General features: G+C 32.0%; 1 protein-coding gene across 4 annotated transcripts in view; it reads right to left on the bottom strand.

Moving 5' to 3' along the window:
* Nucleotides 1-21985, bottom strand: part of LOC114336133 (UDP-glucose 4-epimerase) — a 72793-nt gene that overhangs the window by 38070 nt on the left and 12738 nt on the right. For all 4 annotated transcript variants that reach the window (XR_007698989.1, XM_028286460.2, XM_028286463.2 and 1 more), the window contains exon 3: nt 5102-5215. Coding sequence is in view for 3 of the 4 variants with exons in the window: in XM_028286460.2 (XP_028142261.1) it covers nt 5102-5215 (114 nt within the window). In the remaining variant the exon portion in view is untranslated. The remainder of the gene's footprint in view (nt 1-5101; nt 5216-21985) is intronic.

Here is a 21985-nt window from a genome sequence, read left to right as displayed (position 1 = left end):
TGTCAGTTATTAATAGTACACCAAAATGTTTAATTTTAGTATACGGGGTTGGTTGAAACTCGGAATGAGTATTTTCTGAGTTTTCTTAAATGGGACACCCGTATTTTAGTATTATAATAAAATGGTATTTTATGGTACCTTTTTATTTGTTAAGCATTTTCTGTACCATATTTATATATTAATTTCGGCAGTAAATTGATACAGACAGATTACTCAGGTGGTTTTTGGGGTTCCTGAACAAGAATGTCACATTAGAACAGATCTTTACCTAGTGCTCGGGGTGACTATACACGCCATATTCATAAATTTCGAGGCTTTCAGACACTAAAGTGATGCAAGTAGATTATTACTCGAGGAGTTTTGTGGTTGCTGAACATGAATACGCCATCAGAATCGACCTCCAAAAACTCTCTAAACTCGAGATCAGTCACCCTGGGCACCAGGTGCTCCGAGGGTCGGTTGTAATGTTATATTCGTGTTCGGCCATCCCAAAAACCCTCGAATAATCTGTTTTCTTTAATTTATTGCCGATATCCCACGAAACTCCAGATGACGTGCCGTAGCAGCAACTCTGGGCACTGGTGATTCTGAGGTCGGTTCTGCTTGCGTATTCGTAACTCCATAAACCTCCCAAATAACAAAATTTTGCCCTTAATACACTGATTTTGACAGGTTTATGCACTTTCGGATGCATGTTATGCACTAAAACGCAATGTCCACCCATTTTTATATTGTACACCTTTTATTTGAATTTGAAAAAAATTAAAAAAAAAACGGTGTATTTGCCGACTTAAAGCAAGAGTAAATTTTAGTACTAGAATACCTCATAATTTAATACTCTACTCTCAAAAATGTCTAAAAATTTAAAGACCAATAAGTTATGAGATAAAATATCCGTTGATCTACCCAAGACGGATGCCTATGACCAGTACTAGAAATTCACAATTGATAAAATCGATTCATCTCTGGAAGAGAAATAAACGTAGCAGTTTTCGTTTTCCTAAATAGAATTTTTCTAAATTCTTTTAAACTCAAAAAACCAAAAAACGAAAAATTTTTCTAGAACACTGCGTATTCTTCTGAGTTAAAGCAAAAGTACCTTTTAGTACAAAACTGTCCCAGAATTTAATAATCCAGTGTCAGAAATGCTTAAAAGTTAGACAGAAAAGTTATTCGATAAAATATCCGTTTCCGTACCCAAAACGGACCCCTATGACCGGTACTAAAAATTGACAATTGATAATTGACATTTGACAATTGACCTCTGGAAGATAAATAAGTGTACCAGTTTTCGTTTTTCCAAATAAAAGCGTTCTGCAGCTATTTTAAAGAAACTAATTACAAGACTTCGATATGCTTCTTCTAGACGAAGCATATCGAAGTAGAGGTCGTCCGCCAACCAGATGGTCTGATGACATCAAACAGATCGACAGAAACTTGATGCAGACAGCACAGGACAGAAATGCATGGAGAAGACTGAGGGAGACCTATATCCAGCATTGGATAGATCCGAGTTGAATTATAACGATGATGAATTACAAGACGCCATCTTTAAAGAGCTTTAGCTTTCCACGGAAGCATTTTTGAAATAGGTGAATTGAGTTAAATTTTCTTAAAATTATCTGAGGAATCTCCGGTTTTCGTTTGTTATGAGATGTTCTGGACACCCTGTATAATATAATGGGTAGGTAAATTCCCTACTATAACCAATAAATTGTAAAAATTGTTTATTTACTTTTATTGCGTTTACTTAGATAAAAATATGATCTGATCACTTAAAATAAAGATGTTACAGTTTGCTATTAGAAAATAATATTTAATAGGATACGATTGTTTTAATGATATACAAATTAATTTTTTGTATTATTCATCTTTGCGGTTATCCTGCCAAGTTGTAAACGGTTTTAGATTAGTGTTTTTTAAGCATACTCGACATGGTATGACTCAGAAAATTGTGGTGATATGAATATGTTTGTATAACACCCTGAAATAATTTTACAGACACACAATTTAATTTTTTTATACGAAATAACTATACAACCATCCTGTCTCTTTGAAAATAGATTTATATTAACCTTCTTGAGATATGTGCGAAATGGCATGACTTAGAAAATCGTCTAATTTTCCACGAATTTTCTTACAAATTTTTTAACTATATATAGTAAAAAAGGTGTAACTAAACATCCTGCCATTTTGAATAATGTCTACTGAAATTATTTATTTTATAACAAAATTTATTTTATGACTTAAAAAATCACGGAACCAGAGTGAAAATTTTATACAGAATTTTCCAAGAAACAAGTGCAGTTAAACATTAGGTGACGTCATGCCAACATTTTTTTTGGTCATTTTGAAATAAATATGATTAATTTATTAAGTTGGCAGGACTTAGAAAATTATGAAAATTTCATTATTTTCATTACATGTTTGTATATCTGTATACTCCCTTAGTCCTTTTGCAACCGTCCTGCCCAAAAAATGTTCTTCATAAAATAGATAGTGTCCTGTTATTCTATGGATATGGCAGGACTTAAAAATTCATCGCAACTCCCAATTTTTTTTTTCATGGAAAATCTAATTTTCACAGGAAAATGTCACAGGAAACCCGTGGATTTTTCCACAAATTGTAAGTACCTTCTCTAACCTTCCAGTATTGCAAAGGACAGGACTTAGAAAATCGTGGTTGAACTTCTGTTAATATCTCCCCGTTTATAACCGAGTCCTATTAAAGTCAGAAAGATGGGAGGTATGAAACTGTTTTTCATTTTTCATCAATTGGTTGATATCAGGTTTGATAAATGATATTAATTTGAAGTCTTATATCAGGTTCGGCGTCCAGTCTATTGCGGTATTTTGTTTTCGTGGCTGTGCATATGTTGAGAATCCTGTTTCGCACAAATATGTTGTTGGGAACGGGAGAAGAATATTCAGAGCCATTTTGGCAATCATTGGATATTAATCACGGATTCCGCAACAAAAATCTTTGAGAGGCGTCGTTTAAACATGACTCCATAAATGTGTCTGATGACATTTCTAAAAGAGATTCGTATATCTCGTTTGACATATTTTCGGGCTTTTGTAAGTTGGGTTTATGAATCCATGAATTCAGTTTCATTTTTGTGTTCTGTTCTTCGGGAAAATACATAAAAAATACATGCATAGAAGTGAGATATTTGACCAATTCTTCAAATACATCATCTTGGAACATTTCTCGCCAAGTCAGTATCGCTAAGAAACTTTCTTCTTTTTTCTTTCTAACGCAAATAATTAAAAAATCTAATTTTCTTTTGAACGCAGTTATTTTGTTACAGGCCTGGAACACTGTGTTGTCTGTTTATCTTGCAATGATAAATTTAAATCGTTCAGTTTTTAAAAGATATCCACCATAAAAGACAGTCGAAACAACCAAGTTTTATCATACAAACGGTCTTTCAAATTGAAATAAGTATCTGAAAGAAACATTTGTAACTAGGCTCTAAGTTCAAATAGCCTTGCTAAAGTTTTATCCCAAGACAGTCATCGCACTTCTGTATGGAGCAGCAGTGTCTTATATTTGCTGCCATAATCTTCACACAATAATGAGAACAATCGAGAATATGGTCGTGATTTGATAAAATTAATTCTTTTTACTGCTAAACTAATTTTAGATTTGACGGCATTTGCTTCATCGCAAGTGCTTGTCTAAGCAGGATATAATGGCTGGAGCTATAACTGAGAGCTTTATTTTTTTATTCGTGACACTAATCCTGCTGTTTTACCTGTCATCGCCTTGGCCCCATCTGTACGAATGTCAATGCAATCGTTCCAAATGAGATTATTTTCCTCAAAAAACATAACTATTTTATTAAAAATTTCCTCTCCGGTTGTGTTTGTGGGCAGCGGTGAACACATAAGCATGTCTTCATCAAAATAACTTTCATATGAATATCTCACGATAACCAGCAAGATAGCCAGACCAGCGACATCAAAAGACTCATCTATTTGCAACGCGAATCGTGTTTTTTGTAGACGTGTAACTAGGTAGTTCTTGTTTGACGTAGCTGGCTAGATCATGAATACGCCGTGAAACAGTATCGTTCGATAGCAGTACAGTAGAAAGATGCTTTGCAGATTTTTCATCAAGCATACATTATGTTATGTCTTACACACATGGTTTTATTAAATTCTCAGCGATATTGTGAGCTTCACCTGCTTGTGCAATGCGATAGCTAACTAAATATGATGCCTCTGTGGCCTTTTCATTGAAAGTTTTGGTTACATGCATTATAGTTTTTTGACTTTCCAATAACTGTTCTTTTTTACGTATAAAAATTCTTTATTCTTGTTTTTAGACTCGGGGTGTACAGTTTCTAAATGTCGGCGCAACTTAGCAGGTGCCATTGGAACTATTAGGAAACGGTTAACTACATAAAATGCAGATAGGTGAGCCGTTGGAATCAACAAATCCGAAACTGTGTCATCATACTTCCTATTTTTTGCCTTTGAAACCGTGGAACTTGACGTCGTTGCTTAATCGTCTTGACCGGTAATTGCTGTGTACTCCGCCCGTACTGCTTTCGAACATTCGGCTTCGGTAGAAAATGTTGTTGCATCACGTTTAACGTCTTTAAGCCGTTTCCATTCTTCTTTATTAAAAACCACAAAATTACTACGTACGATCACAAACAACAAAAGTACAAAACTGATACAATCAGAATACAGCAGTAGAAAAATAAACACTTTTTTCTAGCAGGTAGGTACTCATCGCTCTGAACCCTAATTGTCGACTGACTACTGACAGTACTGACTAGGGAATAAGTCACCAAAGAATATGTCTTTGGTCACACTAAGTCGTGTATCGGCGGTGACAGGCTAGTAAAATTGTATGAGGCAACAGGAGGCAATTAAGTTCGACCTGTGGTTCGACCACGCCTCGTGAATCGTGCTATACCGCGTCAGAAAAGTCGAACAGAGAGAGGTGTTTTGAATTTTTTTCTAAATTCTTGCGGATCCCCTATAGGGGTATCGCGGAATCCTAGGGTTCCGCGGGACACACTTTGAGTATAGCTGCCATACATATACACACTAAACAGTAAAATTTTATACGAACATAGGTACTTACCTCAAAAAGTGTAGCGGATCCACCAACATTGTTGTGGTAATATTTTAAAGGTATACTAACGGACTCTCCAACTGCCTTCAAGGCAGCAAAATGTATTACCGCGTCGATTCTATGCTAAAATTTCAAGAAATCGAAGAAACAAAATTAAAAAACCTGAAAACTACGTTGAGCTGAAAGAAACGTTCAATTAGGTGTGTTATGAGTTAGTGATTGTTAATTTAATGCGTTCAAAGAAAAATCTGGAAATAATAGATTAAAATTATCTAAAAGGAAGTTTATAGCACTCGTAAACGGTTTAGTACAAATACTTAAATGGACAACACATACATAACTACTACGAGTTTTTTTAATTAAAATGTTTAATTTAATTAAAAATAAACAAATTTATACATAAATTACAATTGTATTCTGCAATATGTAAAACAGACAAAATTCTTTATTCACGGTTTTGTTATTAACAATTTATAAAAAATAAAATACTATTGAACAGGTTAGTATAGGCGCCAGAGGGGTCACCGTGTCCTTTTTAATTCTGCTGGACAAACTCAACGGTTTTTTATGGATTTTTGGTCGTTGATTACGAATTTCGAGGGTGGATTTCGATCAGAGTGGTCGAAAAATTGTTATAAACAATTTAATTGTTTATAGCTCATAAACTAAAAGAGATAGAAATTTTCAAATAAAATTTGTTCCTTAAGGGGATGGGTACGTAGTTTCTGCTCCAATGCTATTCAAATGGGAATCTTTTTTTCGAATCCTGAGAAAACTAATAAGTATTTTTGAAAAATTTAAACGTAGAATGAAAGATTACGTTATTAGCGAGGGCCAGAAGTCCCTGAGAACTTCTATAATGTTTATTTTAATAAGTTACAGGGGTGAAAAACTAAGAGAAAATTTACTGTGATTTAAGGGACTTTCGGCCCTCGGTAATAATTTAGTCTTTCATTCTGTGTTTAAATTGTTCAAAAATATTTATTGGTTTTTTCAGGATTCGAAAAAAATGAACACAATGTCCGTGGTAATATTTCCAAATCTATCTTTGTCATACAACGCACTCAGTCGAATAGAATATTGTCAGCATACTGTCAGTTAAACAGTGACAATTTTAAATATTTGACATGGCATCGGGAATATTTTGAGTTGTTGATTAAATAATATTGATATATGTATAGTGTATTTGGTAAATAATTGATTTAAGACGTGAACTTAATAAGAAGTTATTTATTGTGTATTATTTGTGGAAGATCCAAGCAGAGAATACATCAGTATAATATATTCTGTGACCCAAGTATTTTGTTGTTAAAGATGTTCAAAATTGTAAGCGTTTCATAGTAACAATATATGTATTATTAAAAAATCACTTTATCACTTTTCCTCTTTTCTCGATCGATTATTAGTTTTTGTTGTACAGTAGATAAATTATTACTATCACTGAATACATAGTTAGGGAAAAACTATCATATTAATTGACTGGATTAATAATTAAGGCAATTAATTATACAAGTAACAGTTATCCAAGAACATTCAAAAGCCATCTTTAAAGTTAATGATGACATTGTCAAGTAAAGTTTACATATCCATACCAGTGAGAATTTTCTACACGTAATTTGCGTATAAAGACAGAAAAAGTAGGGATAGCCGTAAAATATTTGTGAATTATGTACCGATGGCCTTAATAAAAAACAATAGTGTTTACCAAACTTAAACCCAATAATTAGAACTCAAGATATTGTAAAATTAGTGCCTAGAGCAAATTTCAATTTGCAAAATAAATATTTTTCGAATCTTTTTCAATCGTAACTCGGCTTCTATGCATCCAAATGAGCTTTACAAAGTCTCATTTTAAAGCTTAATTCATATACTTCCAATAATTTTTAAATTACATTATCTTTATTTGTATTAAAGTTACATCCGTTTGAAGTTGTAGTTTTCTCAAAAAAATTGTACATTAATTTGTTTATATGGGATTTAAGTAAATTTGAGCACTAAACATAATTTAATTAACATTAATGATAGTCCGGGAACCAAAGCCTTTCACCTCGCAATTTTTACAGATTGGATCAATTTGCTGGAAAATTTGAGAATAAGTAGTGGATAGTCCATGGATCAAAATCTATATGATGCTGACAGGCGATTTTACCATGGGGGTGGTTGCAACCCCATCTCGGGAGTGGAAATTTTTTATTATATTTTGACTGCAAAAGTTAATAAAAACATCCATTCTAAGCAAAAAATGTTCTATACATTTTTTTGATAAAATTACTAATCTTTGATTTATTCGCTATCGAAAGTGTTAGTTTTAGTATACTCATTTACGATTCACTCAATTTTTGCCGTAGAACAAATTTTATCAAACCAAGTTCTGGGAATTAAATTACCTACAATTTCATATTTAAACATTTTTTCGTATCTCTGATGCTAATCTTTCTATTCTGAAGAAAATGGCATTTTTTACCAAATTGCAAACATTCGTTATTCGCTTTAAACTTCAGTTTTTTAAAAACTGATCATTCTAAGCCAGTCAAACGTCTAGAATTTATTAATAATACATAAATAAAGAAGAATAAATAAGGCCAATGACTAAAAACACCGCTAACTTACATTATTATGCTTCCAATTGGATTTCTCCTTTTTTTTTTTCAAAAAAAAATATTGATTTTTTAACCGTAACTTTTTTATTTTTTTCTTAGAAAGTTCGTTAAAAAAGAATATTGTAGGTTTTTACAAGATCCGTAAGGCTCTTAATATTAAATCCTTTTAAAATTCTCAGTTACAAAAAGAGGTGGCATTGAAAGGGTTGGTAAAGGTGGTTTTTGCATGATCATGATATTACAAGTTTTAATTGTCAACAGCTCAGTCAATTTTTGCCGTAAAAATATTTTTGCAAACCAAGTTCTTGGGAATTAAATAAGCTACAATTTCATATTTAAATATTTTTTCGTATCTCTGATGCTAATCTTTCTATTCTGAAGAAAAGAGCATATTTTACCAAACTCCAAAAATTCGTTATTCGCTTTTAACTCGCATTTTTTTTAAACTGATCATCCTAAGCCGATCAAACTTCTAGAACCTATTAACAATACATTAATCAAGGAAAACCAAATCAGGTCAATGACAAATTTTAATTAGGGTGGTGATTAGGGGGTTGTTTACGATTACTTTTTTGCTGAAAAAAATAAGGACTGACATTCTTTTCATTATAAGTCACTTAATTTTTTTAGCTAGATTTTTTTTATTTCTGGAGATACATATTTTTAAATACTTTAAATTAATTTTAACAAGTTATCCTAGAAAAATGCATAGTTTTCCCGTCCTTTGACTTTGAAACTACAATAATTAGCATTTGACGAAGAAGAGCCAACATATAATAAAGTAAATAAAGTATAGCTCGATTACTATTGGTCTTAAAGAAAATAAAAAAAAATGGTTTTGTTTATTTTTTCACAAGGTACATTTTTGTTAAGTAAAGTTGTTTTGATAAAACGAAAACTTTTTGAGTTATTATCAGAAAACTGATTAAAACATTTGAGTTTTTCGATATAAAACTAACACTTTCGATAGCGAATAAATCGAAAACTATTAATTTTATCAAAAGAATGTATAGAACGTTTTTTGCTTAGAATGAATGTTTTTACCAACTTTTGCGGTCAAAATATAATAAAAATTTCCACCCCCGAGATGGGGTGACAACCACCCCATGGTGCACCCATAGTACAAGCACCTTTCCCCATGATATAGATTTTTATCCTTGGACTATCCACTACTTATTCTCAAATTTTCAAGCAAATCGATCCATTCTGTAAAAATTGCGAGGTTTTGTCCTATTTTAAGCTTCATTACTGGAACTATGATAGAAGAACTCAAAAGGAACATTTTGAGTTTTATGTTTACATAATATATGTAAAGGTCACGAAAAAGAAGGTCACCTAAACAACGTGGATCAGATGCAAGATCCAACTTGGTATCAGAGGCTGGAGTAGGCATGCCATGGTTAGAGTAGAAGCATCTAGAATTTACAAGGATAGTGGCGCAACGACGGAACTAAGTAAAAACGGACGCATTTACTTAGTTTATTCCATTTATTTTGTACTTACACATATTCGCAGCATAGTTATGAAACGTCCCCTGTGAATAAAGAATTTATACTGTATATCTACGTTTTAACTTTACTTTAAGCCGGCCCTTTCATTCCCCATCCGTGCTACTTTATTCACGAAATGTTTTCTGGACTCTGTCACATTTTATATTTATTATGTAACTAAACCTAAAACTACTAGACCCACTAGTTTGTCCCAATACCACATTTTTGTTAACATCATACTAATTCTAAACAAACCTGGAGATAATGATGGATGAGCGATGGTGGAACCAAATCCACAACTATGTGAGAAAGGTGCTGTCGATAAAAGAGAAGAGCGGCAGCTAGATGCAGTTCTAGCAGGTATCGAGGAGGCAGAACTGGGTCTGCAGATGTATGAAGAAGGAGAGGTTGACAGCATAGAGTAAAGAACGTGGTGGTTGGAGTGAGAGAGACGGAAGCTGATGTGTGATGACGAGCGACTGAGAATCGGGAAAAAAAAGGACAACGGGGAGAAGTTATGATACCCTAATATGAGAGGGATGGGGTTTAGCTGGTCCCGACCACATCAGAGTTACTTAGAGCCAAATTGGTCGTGTTGCGGTTTTTTTAAACCTTCACAATTAATTTATATATTATGTTAAATTAAAAGATATTTAAATACTTTAAGCGTACAACAACGACCAAAACTATTGATTATACTATACTCAGGGGTGGCCAAACTGCGGCTCGCGAGCCACATGCGGCTCTTTGAAGAATTACTTGTGGCTCTCGATAAATGTATCCGAGATCCTTTTCAATTGTGTGTTATTATTTAAAAAAATTATTATCGTTTCATATGTGTTTCAGGATGTCTTTTAAATTACTAACAACAAATATGAAAGACCAAATGCAACTTTGTAACAAATTACATTTCCATCCAAGCTAAGAATGATATGACAACTCGAAAACTGCGCGAAAGAATATTAAGAGTGGCGCGACATAAAAGTCAGTAATCAATCCACTCCAGACCGATTTGTATATTTAGTCATTTTACTCGACTTAAAAAGATTTGTTACAATATTAAGCTAGAAAAACTTAACAAGTAAATAAAAAAGCCAGAAGGAATATTGACCGAAGTCCAAAATTTATTTCAAGTCTTAAAATATTTTAAATCGTCTCTTCATTTTTTTCTGAATTCATTTGAAATAAACATAGTCCATAAGGTGAATTTTTTATTAACAATACACGACCCAAACAATATCTGGAGAATTAAAATTAATAGAGACGCAAGAAGATCAAGCTCGAAAATAAAACTATAAGTCGACGCCGATTACCGAATTTTGGAAATTTGTACCAAAATCGAAGTACATACTCTAAATTAAAATAGGATGCTTGTCGGATTATTTCCACATTAGAAACAACGTACCTACTTGTATGGGCCATTTAATTCCATTTTAAAATTCGTGAAATCCTAACATATCAGTATTAACTAACCAGCAACTGAAAGAATTACTGAGAAGTGCTACCACAAATTATTCACTAAATTTTAAAGAATTACCAAAAGAAGTAAAACAAATGTTGGACAGGGAAAGGAACGAAAACATTAGACACATGCTAAGACAGGGACCAATATTGGTTTGGACATATAACTAGAATGAACGAAAACAGAATAGTAAAAAAGGTGACAGATGTCAAGAGACAGGGGAAAAGAAGAAGGAGCAGACCTAGAAAGGGGTGGATGGAACAAATTCAGGAAATCGGAACCAAGAGACGGAAAACAGCGCAACAGGTGAAGGAAATGGGAAAAAGACCGGAAGGCGTAGAAAAAATGGGTAAAAGATGGATAGGTGACAGCAAAGTTACTCTCTTATTGGGCATAAGGACAACGAGAAGAAGAATAAGGAAAACAAATGTAATTAAGTTTCAATATTTCGTAATTTTATTTCTGTTTTCAATAAATAAAAGTTCTGTTAAAAAACATTGTACATACTTTTTGAGTAAGTTTTTAATTGCGGCTCGCGAAAAATTTTAACTTGTGAAAAGTGGCTCTTACTATAAAGGAGCTTGGCCACCCCTGTATACTTTTAAGATACTAACGTGTCTCAAGCTAAGGCTAAGGTTATGTCACAGTAACTAAACCGAAATTATTCATCCGCACACAAAATTTATAGGTTCAAATCCGTCTTAGACGATGGTTTTTCGTAAAACCAACCTATTTTATGGCGGATGAATCTGGATCAGCAAAACAACTTAAATTTTGCAATCCTAGCCCTGTCGTCAAGACAAGAATAAGAATCAAAATGGACAGACCGGATGTCATCCGTCTTTGCTTAATGTCATTCCATCTGAGTTCCAACTTAGACGAACCATTCAAGCACGGAACCACTGATTGATTCAGTTACGTGACAAGAACCTATGCACAACCTGTGAACGAGAGAAAGACAGCATATTTATAGAATCTCAAACCATTCCTGAACAAATCAACAGAACAGAACCTTTTTGCGAACGAACCAACTGTTTTATAGGAACTACCATAGGCGTAACCAGGGGTTTTTTAAAGTATTTAAATATCTTTCAATTTAACATAATATATAAAGGAATTGTGAAGGTTTAAAAAAAACTTAACAGTCGACGTGACTCCGAAGGTTTTAGTTTAGGAACTCAGCACTGTCGGAAATGTTTACCTCCGGTGTCTGTTTGCAAATACCCCTCCTAGTGATAAAAAAAACATTCTAAACAAACCAAATTGAATACCAGTTCACTTTAAACGGAAAATAACCATTTAAGGTAAGTTAAGAGAAGCTGGTGTAAACCTTCTAACAACGTTTTTCTCATAAGTCAATTACTTTTCTTTTAATGACTTGTTTTCCCCTTGAGATATATAATTAGAGAGATTGTAATATTTTGTTGAAAATGTTATTTTAAATAAAGCATAACGGGAGCAAAATAAACTGTTATGTAAGATTTGTTTCGAATACACCTCAACAAAACATCGATGTACAGCCGGTTCCTAAAAAAACTGATACGACTCTTAGTAAGATTTGATCATGTTGAGCAGTGTATTTGATTGATCTGACATTATATTTATTATGACAGATAAATAATGAAATAAACAAACAACAAACAACTGATTACATATTATGTTAATTCATAAATTGTACTAATTATTAAGGTCTAAATGTTTATATTATTTTGAATTCCTGTATTTTATAAAGAGTATATAAATGATAGTTTTTACATCAAATAGATCACATAACTATTGTAAACGTGGATTATACAACAAAACAAATTAATATTCAATTCAGCCCTGTAACTTATTAAAATAAATATTATAGAAGTTTTCAGGGACTTTCAGCCCTCGGTAATAATGTAGTGTTTCATTCTGAGTTTAAATTTTTTTAAAATATTTATTAGTTTTTTCAGGATTCGAAAAAAATTAATGCAATTAAAATACATTGAGAATTTTGACATGCGTCACAATTTTGCATTAACTCAATGTAAAATTCTAAACTGTTGAATTCCAGCTTCCCTAATTATTTGACATCAAAAGACATTAGAAACTATTTGTAGAGGATTGAAATCTGTATTGAAAACAACTGTTAAAATTGGTCTACGTAATTAAACATATTCCAAAATTTTGTAAAAATGTAATACATTTCAGTTTTCAGCCCAAACTTAGACCACCCACAATGTAATAATGTTCACATTTTTGAACTGTCAATATTTTTATTTTATCATCTATTGTTTAAAAACAATACAGTTGATAAGATGCCCTCAGTTGAGGAGAAAGTATTAATAATAAAGGTTAATAATAATAATAACCGTGGAACAGAATAAGCTATCTGACAAATTTTAAAATTTGGCAGCGACATTGACAGTATGTAAATATTAAGTATTTATCCTTCAAAATACACTGCTCAATTTTCTACAAAATACGCTTCAAGAGTCGTATCAGTTTTTTTTGGAACCAGGTGTACAACATCAACTCTGATGTGGTATTCATGTGCCGCATTTACGATATTCTCTATAAATAAAAACAAACTGTTAATGAATATTAGAAGAAAAAAAAATAAAAGTCATAAAATAAAAACAAAAAAACTTCTAAAATTAGATTTTAATTTATTTCCCAGATTAGTCCAGTTAGTCATCCAAGAAATTAAGGCACTCAATGATCTTAAAAATTATCGTTTGGTCCTTGTTTGATTGGCATATTAATATTATCAGATACTTTGTACTAATGTAAATAGCCGATTGGGCCATTATGAAACGCTGTATATTTTTGCAGGTTTTAAAAGAACTTGTTATTCCTAATTCAGACATACCAAGTTTGTAGAAAAATATGTTAAAACCAGAAAATAATTACTTTTCCACCTACCTCTACCGAAAGTATACTTTTCCGGACCTGATTGTAGGGAGCAAAGTTGTACTTTTCCTCCCTAGGGAGGAAAAGTAAAAGTGACGTCATGGTATTTCATTCATGAAATATATTTACTTATTGACGCCCTGTACAATATCTATTTTGTATTACGTAAGTATCTATACATTTTAACGTTTATTTAAAAACACTCTGTATTTTGCAGAATGGTAAAAAACAGTAAATTGTTATTCTGATTTAACAATGTTTACATTAATAATTTGACTTATATTTGACAGTTGACAGTTATATTGTACCTACTTGTTAGTTTTAGTTCTAATAAATTTTGTTGGTTAGTTACATAAATAAATTAAAAATGAAAAAATGACTTGTTATTTGAGGAAGGTGGAAAAACCATATGTATAACATGGGAGTAAAGTGCCTTTTCCTCCCTTGAATGATTACTGCTCTCCGCTACGCGTCGGGCAGTAAACTTCATTCTCGGGAGGAAAAGTAGCACTTTCCTCCCTTGTTATACAAATAGCTATTACATTTAAAGAATAGGTAAATTTATTTACCCAGACCAATTCGAATAATAATTAAAAAAATTTATGTATTATATCTCAATGGCCGGTTTCACCAACGACAAATAGTATTTTATTCCATGATTAAAGTTATTCGACCAATAAACTGACATTTCTCCATTTTACTAACGTCAAGTAAGACTCATTTTATTTATTTATTAAATAAATATTTACTCTTCGGATAAATTGGTGAGTTAATCTCGCTGTAAATATCTACAAGAAAGTAAATTCGTCAGTTTAACTTTAAATTATCAAAATTATATTGAAACAAAATAAAAATATAAACGTCTAATAAATTTTATTCGATAAAACTATTCATTGATTTATTTGTTGTTGGTGAAACCGGACCTTGTCCACATTCATCAATAATTCTTTGTTTCAAATCCAGCAAACATGTTATTTGCCTAAGGTAAAGATGCGATTTTAGATAACCCTAAAGAAAAAATCTATCGGATTAAGGTCCGGAGAATGAGCAGGCCACTATATGAAAATCTCTACGTGCAATCCATCGATTTGGAAAATTCGCATTCAAAAAATTTCTCACCCGTTGCAAACAGAGGATAAGCGTTCCATATTGTTGAAACCAAAAATTTGGTGGTAACTGGCCATTCTGTTTAAATGTTGGAATAATTTGGTTATTTAGTAATCTACATACTTGTCACCAGTTAAGTACCTACATTAAATGTAAATAGTTTACTTTTTTATGAATTTCCTATTGGTGCATTAATTTCTTAGAGCGTTGTTTTGGTGTATTCTAATACAAATAAAGCTTTTAATAGTACCTACATATAAGAGGGTTATCTATAAATATGATCAAAATATTTGTAACATGTAATGACTTTTTATTTTTTAACATGTAATGTACTCCTTAGCATGAATGTAACTTATAAGGCATTTAATAATATTAATGCCATTTAATAAAATCTAGTCAGATATATAAAGGCCAATAGACTCATATGGACAGGGCATGTGATACGCAGTAACGACAATCGCCCGATAAACAATGTGTTCTGGGAAATACTAGACGGAAGAAGGTATGTAGGACGGCCTAGAAAAAGGTGAAAAGATGCAGTCAAAGAAAATCTAGAGAAAATGGGAGTGAGTGAGTGAAACAATGAGAATTAGTGGCACAGGACCAACAAACATGGAAGGCAATAGTAAACGCGGCAAAGACACACGAAGAGTTGTAGCGCCATTGATGACGATGATGATCATTTGGTAAATTGGTACTTAAACCAGTCAGTACTTACTCGATGTGGAATATAAAACTGTTAAAATTTAGTCCCAGGCACATAATATAAAAGGATTCTAGTTATAGTACAGTGAATTTGGATTTTCCTTGTAATGCTTTAAGTCTTGGTTGGCCGAAAAGGGAACTTACTAAAACTTTAAATTTAAAAAAATGTTATAAATCACAACAGAACATAATTTAAAACATGTATCAAAAATAAAAAAGTTGTTTTTGTGTTCCGTTTGGATTCTAAATTCCAATTTAAGTCAGCTAACCCGAAACGCGTCGTGACGTCATATGGATAATGTTTACATTCTGCACCAACAAAGTAAACAAAATTGTATATAATTTTAAATTAGACATTATAAACGTCAGTAGAAAATACGTTATGTGACGTCACAGGTGTTTTTGATCGTTTGAACTATTCATAGAAAACTTGTACTTTTACAAAATGGTTTTATTTTCCATAGTAAACCTTCTTTCCTTTCCTTCAAAAACTGTATCACACTCCAATCTCAACAAACTGGTATATATTATTACAATGAGATACGATAAATATCATTATAATATAAATATTTTTCCCTTATTCCGCGTCTAAGAGCTGGACAAATACCCAAGTAGGCGGAGGCCAATAAACTAAAGAAGGAGAAGAAGAATATACCTAAATATAACCATAAATATAATCATATAGTAAAACTATGTGACGTCGCGGGTCGTTTGGACTATTTCAATATCGCAGATTTTAAATTTGTATTTCTAAGATACTATGAGTTTTTGAAGCGTAAAATTTTGGAAATCTCATTTTTAAACAAAACTGAACATTATTATGTAATAAAAATAAATGTGCAAGTTCCCCATTATATGAACTACAAAGTCTGACTATACTTTTTACCTACTAGTCAACCAACCTATTGGTGGGTTAATATGGTGTATACCAACAAGCTACTCAGAATATTCATTAAATGCCTTGTAAAAGTAAGATGAATGCTGGACTACTTTCTCAAAAAAGAGTTTCTTTCAAAAAACTTCGATGTACGTTACAAATCCTTTTTTCAAACAAGTTATGACAAGTTTGCTCAATTTTACTACTAAAATAAAAAAAAATTGAAAAAATCTAACACATCTGTCAAAGAAAAGCGTTGCGCGTGTTCATCGAATAAACGGTTTTCGCCCACGCTTTTCTTTAACGAATGTGTTAGATTTTTTAATTTTTTTTTTATTTTTTGATTTTTAGTTGATTATAATATATTTTTAATTTTAGTCACTCGTAACTAAAGAAAAGCGTTTCTAAATTTTTTTTTTCATATTTTTTTATTTTTTACTTTTTAGTCTTACACTTTTCAAACATTAAAATATATCGTCATGTTTATCAAAATATGTATAAAACATATGATGTACTAACATGAAAAGTAGTCGGAATAGGCAAAAAATTTGAAACTTTATTGTTTATTAATGAAGCATAACGTAAACAATTAACGTAAAAAGTGAAATTATGTATTGTTCATATCATTAGCTATACAATCCGTAAAAGTTTCAAGTTTTTACATTGTAAAAACAAGAGAATTTAAGCGTTTTCCATTAAAATCTTTTTTTTTATTTAAACAATTAATAAACTGAAAAAAAATGCATATGTCTGCAAATTTTCATTCATTTGCATTGAAGAAAAGGCAGTCAAATTAACGTCTAAAAATTTGACGCAAACTATTGAACTAAATAAAAGCGTTTAATTAACAAGTCATTGTTATCTTACATAACCCCTTTTGCAGTTCTTAGTAAAACACTGTATTAGAATACACTTATTCCATTGAAAAATTGAAAATAAATGAGAACGATTTCAATATATACAAATATTATATTTACCCAAATTACAATTTTTTATGGTACGATAATAGGGCACAATATGATACAACTTGAAACGAGATTTAGAATAATCTATCAAAGGTCTCACTAACTTAAAAGAAAATAAGTATCCATAAAGAAGAACTGAAAGAACAGAAAGGCAAAGAATAGTAGACATATCAAAACAAAAATATTTATAACGTATCATAAACTAAGAAAAGTATGTAAGTCTAGGCAGTGCTTCATTTCAGTATTAGTTAATTAGGATGTAATAGTATTACTTAGGAAGTACTGAGGGTAGTGATTACAACCCCCCAAGGATGATAAAATCTACAAAAAATGAAAGTTGTAAATAAAACAAAAAAATAAATCAAAAGTAGCCCTAAAAATAAAAATTTTCAGCATGAATAATTTTCTATGACTATCAAAAAATAATAAATGATTTATAACCTATCAATAATTTATTATCAAGTTTTCAATGTGTACTTTTTATATTGAAGTGGTTAAACAATTAAATAAGCCAATATCACTAAATTTTAATACCATACATTAATATTATCACACTGAATTATCAATAGTGCTTTGAAAACTGTGTACTCTGAAATAAAAAAAAATATACATGATGCAGCAAATGTTGCTGTAAAAAATATATAATGATACATCAAATTAAGAGAGATAATTCAGAATTAATTAAGTTGAAGCGAGATGTACTACAAGAGACAAAAATAAATTATTACACAATATTGGTTTCTAATGTCACCTAAAGATTGAGCAATTTCCCAAAGTTCAGAATTTTTTCAGAATTGATCGGCTGATTTATTATGATCTTAAACGGTTCTGAACACTTAGATTATAAAAATGGGCAACTCTAAATATCCTGCAAAGCTGGCAGCTCAGTTAAATTGGAAATTGAAAAATTTCTGGTATTATGAAAGCCATCTGGCTGTTGTCCATGTCTGGTGGAACCCCCTCACCTGTCTTGGTAAGTAGCATAGCTACTGAGCTATGTCAGGCGCATTTGTAACCTGTTTATGTTAGTATTTTTTATATTGGTAAAACTAACGAGGATAAACTACAGCGAATGGCACAAACTTTCAATACCGTAGCGAAGAACTACAACATGAAAATATCAACAGCTAAGACAAAATCCCTGGTAGTGTCAAGGGAACCCATAAGATGCAAATTGATAATTAACAACGAACTAATTGAACAAGTCTCGAGATTCTAATATCTGGGAGTCGAAATATGTAGTTATGGATATGTTAAAGAGAGCGTCCGAAAGCAAGCAAATAAAGCCAATTACGTGTCAGGATGTCTGAGGGATGTCATCTGGAGAAACAAAGATATGAGGCTGGAAGGGAAAGTACGCACATACAAATCATGTGCAAGACAGATCATGACGTACGCGATAGAAACAAGATGTGACACAGCAGAAACCAAGAGGATGCTGAGAACATCAGAAATGAGAACGTTGAGGTCAATAACTGGAAAAACACTGAGAGACAGAATACCGAACGACAGAATAAGATCTCTGTAACATACAAGATATAGTACGGAGGGGAAGACAGAGAGAGAAGACGAGAGTGGAATCAGTATGTGATAAGAATGGACAACGAGAGAATAGGCCGTATAGCCAGGGATTCGAAGCCAACAGTAAGGCCCTTTAAAAGGTGGCGAGATAGCTGGCAGTCAACATCACAGCTACGAATACAAGCCCCAAATCGGTTAAGAACAGGCCAAGAGGCCTAATATAAGAAGAAGTAAAACTAAAAAATTGAAGGAGAGCAGCCAGGGACAGAGATACTTAAAGGAGGATGCTGATGGATGTCAGGGTCCGACTTGGGCTGTAACGCCATAGGAGAGAAAACTAGAATATGTATTGGTGCGAAGATGATGTCATAAATATTCAGTGCGTTAGATGATGTTTGACTTGTGTCTGACATTTAGAGCTCTTCTCGACTAAGTGAATAAAAACCTTTTGATATTTGGTGTCTTCACAAAAAAACTTAGCATTGAAGAGCAAATGGTCAGATATTATGACCACCATTATCTAAAACAGTTTATTAGAGGAAACCTGTTAGGTTTTCATTTAAACCATGAGCTTTATATTGCTCTGAATCAGGCTATTGCTTTCAAATGAATCTATATAAAGGCAAAAAGTCAGACGAATCATCTCTAATGAGACTTGGAGCTTCTGTTTTTACTGGGTTTACTACCATTATTCTAAATCCACAAGACCATACATTTTATTTCGACAACTTTTTTCAAGTTTCAAGCTTATGCTAAACCTGAGCAAAAATGGAGTAAGAGCAACTGGTACTGATTGGTACAACAGATGTGAAACACTGTCAAATGAGAAGGATATGCAAAAAAAGCAGCGAGGTGAATTAAACTACACATTTGACTCTGATAATGAAATCTTAGCAGCAACATGGAAGGATAACAATGTTGTGAAGGTATTATCAAATCATGGAAGATAGAACCACTATGTTACATGAAAAGATAATAGCCACGCAGAAAAAAAAATGTCTGCCTATCCCAGCTTAAATTTTTGGCAGAATACAATAAAGGGATGGAAGGTGTGGACAAATTAGATTGGATTATTCAAAAATATAGGATTAAAATAAGAGGAAAATAGTGGTACATTCTACTTTTTACAAATGATATAGAGGTTGCAGTAACAAATGCGCATGTGCTTTACAACATTGTATACTCACGGACAAAAATATTGCATATTTTGAAATTAATTTGTGAAATGAAATTTTTTGTGCTGCTGATTTAAATCTGATCTGGGCTATATGATGGCCAATATAATTTTTAAATTGAATCTCATCAAGGTAAGTATTCACTATCCTAGCGACATGAAGATGTGTGTTATCATACATTAGCATGAATATGTCATATCCAATGTGGCTGGCAAATGGCAAAACATGATCTTCTAGATGTTTTCTATGTATATGTTACTTGGCCTTCGCCTAATTACCTCCACATAACTTGGTCCAAGACTGAATTTTTTTCGTTTTTCAATACTCTCTTTGATTCCATCTTTTTCTTTAAAGTACTTTTCTAATTGAAAGTTAAAAGTCCATAACAAACATTAGTAATAAGAAATTATATTCTCAATGTAAATGAACTAGTTAATATACCTAAAGCACATAAGATAACAAACTGGTGAACAAGATTATGACAACAATGTTTTGAATTTGCTAGAGATATCAATCCCTATCTTGTATTTCCTTTTCTTTTCTATCATCTGTGCACTTTGCGACTCTTCGTTATTTTGCACTAGTGTACAGTACTGAAGATATAGATTATTAAACAATTTCCGTATATTATAAAGTTAATATAGTATCTATATAAGTTATACAGGGTGTTTCATTAATAATTGAATCGTTTATTTCAGAAAGGGGTCAAGTGACAAATCTTGACAAAATGAGTGCAAAAAATTAATTTTTTTTCTTAAACAAATTTACAAGATTAACATTTTTAAAAATATAACACTTTTTGACAAATACTCCAGGTTGTTAGGTAGAATTTTTATTTTATATAAAGTGATTGTTTGTTGAATGTAAACAGTGTGTAAACTTGATTTTCTCAAAAGTACATACTTGTGACTTGACCCCTTTCTGAAATAAACGATTCAATTGTCCATATACTAACCGGAGAAACCTTAGCACAAAATACGAAGATTTAACCTAAAACACTTAAATAAAATGTGGTTCCTTACTGAGTTACAGGATGTTTTATCTAAAAATTTAAAAACTATTTCTGCTCAGCATTTTAAAACTATTCGACGTATCCTTTTAATTCGACTTCCTTGGCAGAAAGTATAGGTACTGTACAACTGTACAAACTACTAAATCATGTTAAAAAAAAATCGTTTCTGGCTGTTTCTAGAAGCGTACGACGGGGGAAAGTGAATGGTTGACCCTTTCCAAATTCTACGCCACTGGCGGAATTGCTATTTTAGTTTAATTTTCGGATTCTCCAATATTTTCTATGGAAATAATATCCTCTTCATTCGTAACGATAAAGTCATTAGTTTTCGAGATCTTTGAAGTTAAAAATGAAACGACACGGTTATTTTGATTAATGTAGTGTATCGCTTCATTTTTAATTTCAAATATCTCGAAAACTAATCATTTTATCGTTACGAATGAAGAGTATATTATTTACGTAAAAAGTATTGGAAAATCAAAAAGTTACACTAAAATAGCAATTTCGTCAGTGGCGTAGAATTTGGGAAGGGTCAACCAGCCACTACCCCCTGTCGTACGCATCTGGTAGTAGCTAGAAACGTTTCTTTATCTTAATTTGGTAGGGTTTACAGTACCTACACTTTCTGCCAAGTATGGTAAGGATAGGCCAAATAGTTTTAAAGTACTGGCTACAAATAATTTTTAAATTTTAATCATATGAATCATATCATAAATTAATCAAAATAACTGTGCCGTTTCATATTTAACTTCAAATATCTCGAAAACTAATGACTTTATCGTTACCAATGAAGAGTATATTATTTACGTAGAAAGCATTGGAAAATCTAAAAATGGCACTAAAATAGTAATTCCTCCAGTGGCGTAGAATTTGAGAAGGGTCAACCATTCACTATCCCCTGTCGTATGCCTCTGGTAGTAGCTAGAAACGTTTGTGTATCATAATTTAGTAGGGTGTTTAGTAGTCGCATTTTCTGCCAAGTATGAAAAGGATATGTCGAATAGTTTTAAAATGCTGAGCAAAAATAGTTTTTAAATTTTTAGTAAAACACCCTGTAACTCAGTAAGGAACCACATTTTGTTTAAGTGTTTTAGGTTAA

The sequence above is a fragment of the Diabrotica virgifera genome, chromosome 6, assembly GCF_917563875.1.
Source record: "Diabrotica virgifera virgifera chromosome 6, PGI_DIABVI_V3a".
Classification (NCBI taxonomy): domain Eukaryota; kingdom Metazoa; phylum Arthropoda; class Insecta; order Coleoptera; family Chrysomelidae; genus Diabrotica; species Diabrotica virgifera.
This window is presented reverse-complemented; position numbering and strand designations above follow the sequence as displayed.